At 35.0% G+C, this 5,295-nt stretch overlaps 1 protein-coding gene across 1 annotated transcript in view; it reads right to left on the bottom strand.

Annotated features, from left to right (window-relative positions):
* Positions 1-4,904: 4,904 nt before the first annotated feature.
* LOC114064379 (CUB and sushi domain-containing protein 1) overlaps positions 4,905-5,295 on the bottom strand; it is a gene marked incomplete at both ends in the record, with an annotated part of 349,288 nt that continues 348,897 nt past the window's right edge. The window contains one exon of the mRNA XM_027897375.1: positions 4,905-5,078. Coding sequence (XP_027753176.1) covers positions 4,905-5,078 — 174 coding nt within the window. The remainder of the gene's footprint in view (positions 5,079-5,295) is intronic.

Consider the following 5,295-nt stretch of genomic DNA (forward strand, 5'->3'; position numbering starts at 1 on the left):
TGTTTTGTCTGTGGATGAGAGGAATTGGTCATCAGTCTCAATCTCTCCCACCTTTCTATCAACTGTCATCAGAAAGGTTATTTTCCTTGTCAGTGAAGGAATGGAACACATTACCCCTGGTTCAAATGATATACTCACTAAAGAAAGCACCGTAAAATTGGGCATTCCTTGTAGACACTAGACTCTTGATAAGAAAAAAAGTCTAATTTAAATTTTCAAGAAACTATCAGTAATAAGATAAAGAAATTCAGTACAAAAGCAGTATAAATACACAGAGACCTGAATTCTTTATTACTAACAAATAGCCTGGACATACTGATGGAGACTGGAGAACGTGAGCTAACACAAATCTTTGCAACTTTGTCAAATGGATCCTCCGAGAAAAATATTTTCACTTTTAAGAAACACTCTTAAATTCTCTTAAATCTCATTTCTAAGAAGATAAAAGACATCACTGCCTTAAACAGGCAGTAAGCTATGCGCCAGTCTATCCAATGCCAAAGCAAAGAAATCCTATCAAGAAAATCATCTTCTTGCAAATACTTGCATTCTAGAAGATGTGGTTAAGTGTAGTGCTTAATACAGCAGTATAATAATATAAGGAAAAATGACCTGCAGCACAATCAGGAGTGCAGAGCCCTGATGAGACCATCTGATTCAGTTCTCATTTTGGTGGTTAAGAGTTAGTATGAAAAGTAGAAAGCACAGAGATTGTCTTTCTTTGCTTCTGAAGACAAAATAGAAAGTGGATCCAAACTGCTAACAAAAAAGAAATCCACACTGAACACACTTGGTTTAGAATTTAGTATTTTGACAGATAGTTCTGGAGTGGCAGATTCAGGCTGCACCAAGTCCTAGTCAGGCAGGTTTACAGAAGAGAACAGAGATTTGAGTACTGGGCTTTTTCTGATGCCATTTGATTCTAGTTTAAAGCAAGCAACTGACCTTGAATACTTGACCTATTCTTTATAAAATAAATAAAGGTAGAGTCCATAGAGTCCATATTGAAATCCTTTGTTTCATACAAGTAGCACATATGATTGTGTGCATTACTTCTTTGTAATCTACATTACTTTGTTTTTCAGAATATGGACCTAATATGTAGTCTATCAATATCTTTATCAGACACCTACAATCTGTTCATTGGTTTATTGTTTTTATGTTATATGCCCCAAAATATCTTCTACTGGTGTAGTACATGATTTCTCAATGCTGAATCCAATAAGATGCTGATATTTAATGATATCGCACATTATTTTCCTCTAAGTCACTGAGGCAGACTGAATATCTTCTGACTATGAAATAGATGTAAATTGACAGAGAGGTGAAACATGTAAGATATACTGAAAGATCGCAACAATCTGGAGAAAACTTTCTGAGATACTGTATGTCCTTCAGTGCTTTTTTCTTGAAGGTTCCAAACAGAAATGTAGGTTCTAATTTATGGTTCTAATTTAAAAATGTTGTTCCTGGTCATATTCAAAGCTAGAATTGTCTGGATTCATTTACAAATTTTAATAAGTGCTAATTTCCAAATATGTAAATCAAAAACATATTAAAAAATGCTTAGTGTCTGGAAAGAATGTGATTATTATTCCCGCTATGGAATATGCAAACAAATAGAGCACAAAAACTTCTCCAGAAATGAAGTGGCTAGTAAGCTTTTCTTTAGTATTTTCTTTCACAGGAAAAATATTCAATCAGTGTAAGTACGCTTTTTTGCTGTTTGTAACTTGTCTTTTATGGGCTAAAGGAAATTGCAGCCAGCGAAGTTGTGCTACAGATACAAACATTGGGACTAATAAGAAGTTAACTTCAGCTATTGTACCTTTATTATCTCCACCTGTTGGTTTATTAAAAATCTTATTGTATTACAATTGTTGTTCCTAAGAATAATAATTATCTTTGGTGATTAGCTCATCATATTGTTTCAGAGCTGGTTGATGCAATTTCAAGCTCAGTGTGTGTGGAATTAAATCTTTCATTCTCATTAAAACAATAAAGAGATGGCAATTCCCTCAGTCACTACCCTCAGAATTTATTCAAGTGAGTTAACTAGCAGAGCAATATAATTATTGGAACAGAGAAACAGGAATTAGCAAACTGTTTCTATTTAGGCTCATGTGTTTTTTTTCTTTCCCTTTTATACTGTTTTGTTTTCCTAGACTTTGGTGAACAAACTTCTCCATCTCATCTGTGAGGCATTTAAGTAAGGTTTTATTTGTTGAAAACACATGCTTTTTCAGTTATCCTGTAGATGCAGTCTGGATCTTTGACTGTCAGAGGCAGAGATTGAGTAACTTTGCTGAAGCTCAAGCCCGTTTACGATCTGAGTTACTCAACTATTTGCACTGAACTCTGGTATACTTCTTAAAAGGGAAACAAATCAAAGTGAAAGAGAGGAAAAACAATGTAATGACTGAGAAGATTTAAAAAATAACACAAGAATTAGGACATTTACAGTTACTACAACATTTCAGTTGTCTCTCCTGTCCACTTTATTGTCCTTTTTTAATTTATTACATGAATTTGTGTTTCATCCAGGACAATTTAAGGTCTGAAATCTTGTTTAGGGAGATTGGTTTTCTGAAAGGACTGAGTATTATAGATGTAACTCTGCCAAGATCCATCCACTTCACCATGGCAAACTCCTACCAGAAAAGACTTTCCCAGAGTTCCTCAGTGAAGTATCTACAGTTTTGTCTATTCTCATGCAGGTGGTGTAAACCTGGACTTTTGCCATTCACTCTGTGTTCCTTCACTTCGTTCTTCCCTTCACTTACATTTTCTATCTCTATAATAACATAAATTTTTCAGTGACTGTCTTGTATCTCTTCCATCATGAACTGTGAGGATCCACTTAGTTTTGTCAGTCCCTCTTTTGTTCCCCCTTCCATGCACCCCACTAGAGCCTATAGCGCTTTGCTAGCTGGCAGTCACCACCTGAGCTGCTCACCTCAGGGACTGAGTTTAACTGACTTAAACTGTGTGAAAAAGATGCCATGAAGTTTGAAAATTCTCCAAGAAACCGAATTTTGGCTTCTAGAGACAAATATACTGTCTAAAGTAAAAATAACTATTGTAAATATGTTTGAGCACCGGAAGATATTTAGTTGTTGCATAAAGGGAATAGTAAACATCCACTTCAGTTTAAGCATGTCGGTGTTAGAGTAGTTCTATACTACTCACATGCATCTCTGATCTAGAAATTTGGGAGATTCTTACTTCTTACTTACATTTAAAATGTTCTATTATCTAGATAACTGGAATTGTTTCTTCCCTTAGGTTAGCTTAGTGAGTTGACGTTGCAGCTGGTATGTAGCAGTTTCTCTCTGTTGTTCCTTTCTTCTCACTTTGTTTTCTCTTCTCTGTGTGTTTCCACAGGCTGCAGAGACTATCCACTCCTTTATGCACCACTCTCTCCTTTAAACTCAGTGTTCCCTTTCTCGCTTCTCACTTTTTTTTCTTTTTTCCTTTTCTTTTTTTCTTTCTTTTTTTTTTTTTTTTTTTTTTTTTTTTTTTTTTTGGTGTCTGCGGGCTCCTCTCTCTGGTGTATTTTGTTCTTCCCTACATACATTTTCAGAAAACACAAACTTCCCTCGTGGACTCAACTGTGATTTGAAGAGAGATTGAGGGCTGGGGATGTTCAGCCTAGAGAAGGGGAATCTTGCTAATCATCTATGCTTATCTAAGGGAGAGTGTGAAGAAAGAGGGCTGGACTTCTCAGTGGTGCCCACTTCAAGGACATGATGCAAAAGTGACAAAATAAAACATAAGAAAAATCTTTTTAAATGTGAGAGTGGTAAAACACCCAAACAGATTTCCCAGAGACATTGTAGAGTGTCCATTCTTATTGGCATTCAAAACCAGGACAAAGCCCTGGACAAACTCTTTAGCTGTCTCTTCCAAGTTCAAGTATTCTGTAATTCTGTACAATTTATGACTAAAGACTATATATATACACCACCTATATTGCTTATGTCAAATTTACTCTTATTGAATTGATTAGAATTTCACTAAAGCAAGTAATAACACTACTCCTTTTTTGCATTTTATAGATTACATTTACATCTGTAATGATAGCCAAAAGTTAAAGAAAATAAATTAAAACAGTTGTCTTAATGGAAGGAGTACAAACAGGCTAATTTCAGAGACTTGCTTCCCTTTTATTCTTCATTACAATACTGGCATCTGGGTAAATAATTCATTCTGAGAATTCTAGATTGTGTTTTAAAATGATTTGTCTTTTTCCCTCCCTAATATGTACATTTGATACACATCTTCTCATAACACAAACCACTTGCTTCATTCTCATCTCTCAAACATGTCTATTTTACCCACACTATACCAGTAATCAAGCTCAGATAAGTCTTTGCAAAACAACGAATCAGAATTAAATCTTACCTTATAATTTTTTGTGGGGAAAGAAAAATCTAGTACAAAAGTTATTAATATCTCTCAGATATTGCTAGGAAATACAGAAGAATTAATAGTGCTTTGATGTATAAATATTCAACTGCATAACTATGTTTTAATAGGAGAAATAAATCGTTTATGGAAAGTATACTAAAATGCACCTAGTTCAGGCTAGACAGCCAACTCTGATTTATTAAGGTAATATAACTTTTGTGATACAAAGTTCACTTTGTATGTTTATAAACTAAATGCTCAGGATTGCAGTCTGAGAACTTTGAGGTAAAATACTGAAAAGCCTAGGCTTCCCCAATACCCAGCCCTAACTAAAATTTCCAATATAGAAAGGGAAAAACTCAAATAAAGATGGCAATAAGTTCCCAAAGGTCAGGTTTATGAATTATATCCTGGTATTTTGAAGGCAAGGTAAAGGAAGATCATGCCTGAAATAAGTAATTAGAGAACAGAGAATGTCAGAGAAAGTTTCTTACCTCGGCAGTTGGGTAAAGGGCTACTCCACTGCCCATTGCTTCGGCACTGTGCTCGAGAAGCACCCTGAAGTAAGTATCCAGTATTGCAAGTAAAATTGACAACATCATTTAAATTGAACTCACTGCCATTAGTCATTCCGTGAGCTGGATTCCCAGGATGTCCACATGTGATTGCTGTTAGAAGAAAAATAGGCAGGTTAGCATCTAAGTGAAAGGCACTGATCCACAGAATCACTTGCCAGTTGAGCTCTTTTAAGGTTTGGGATTCTTTTGTTGTTTTGGTTTGTTTGTTTGTGTTTTTCCCTTCTGAATTTGTTGTTGATATTTATACAGGAAATTTAGGAAAATAAATTAGGAATATACTAATTCAGAATTCTTAACTGCCAGGAGA

The sequence above is a fragment of the Empidonax traillii genome, unplaced genomic scaffold (assembly GCF_003031625.1).
Source record: "Empidonax traillii isolate 1590-97213 ecotype Southwest subspecies unplaced genomic scaffold, ASM303162v1 scaffold539:size425684, whole genome shotgun sequence".
Classification (NCBI taxonomy): Eukaryota; Metazoa; Chordata; class Aves; order Passeriformes; family Tyrannidae; genus Empidonax; species Empidonax traillii.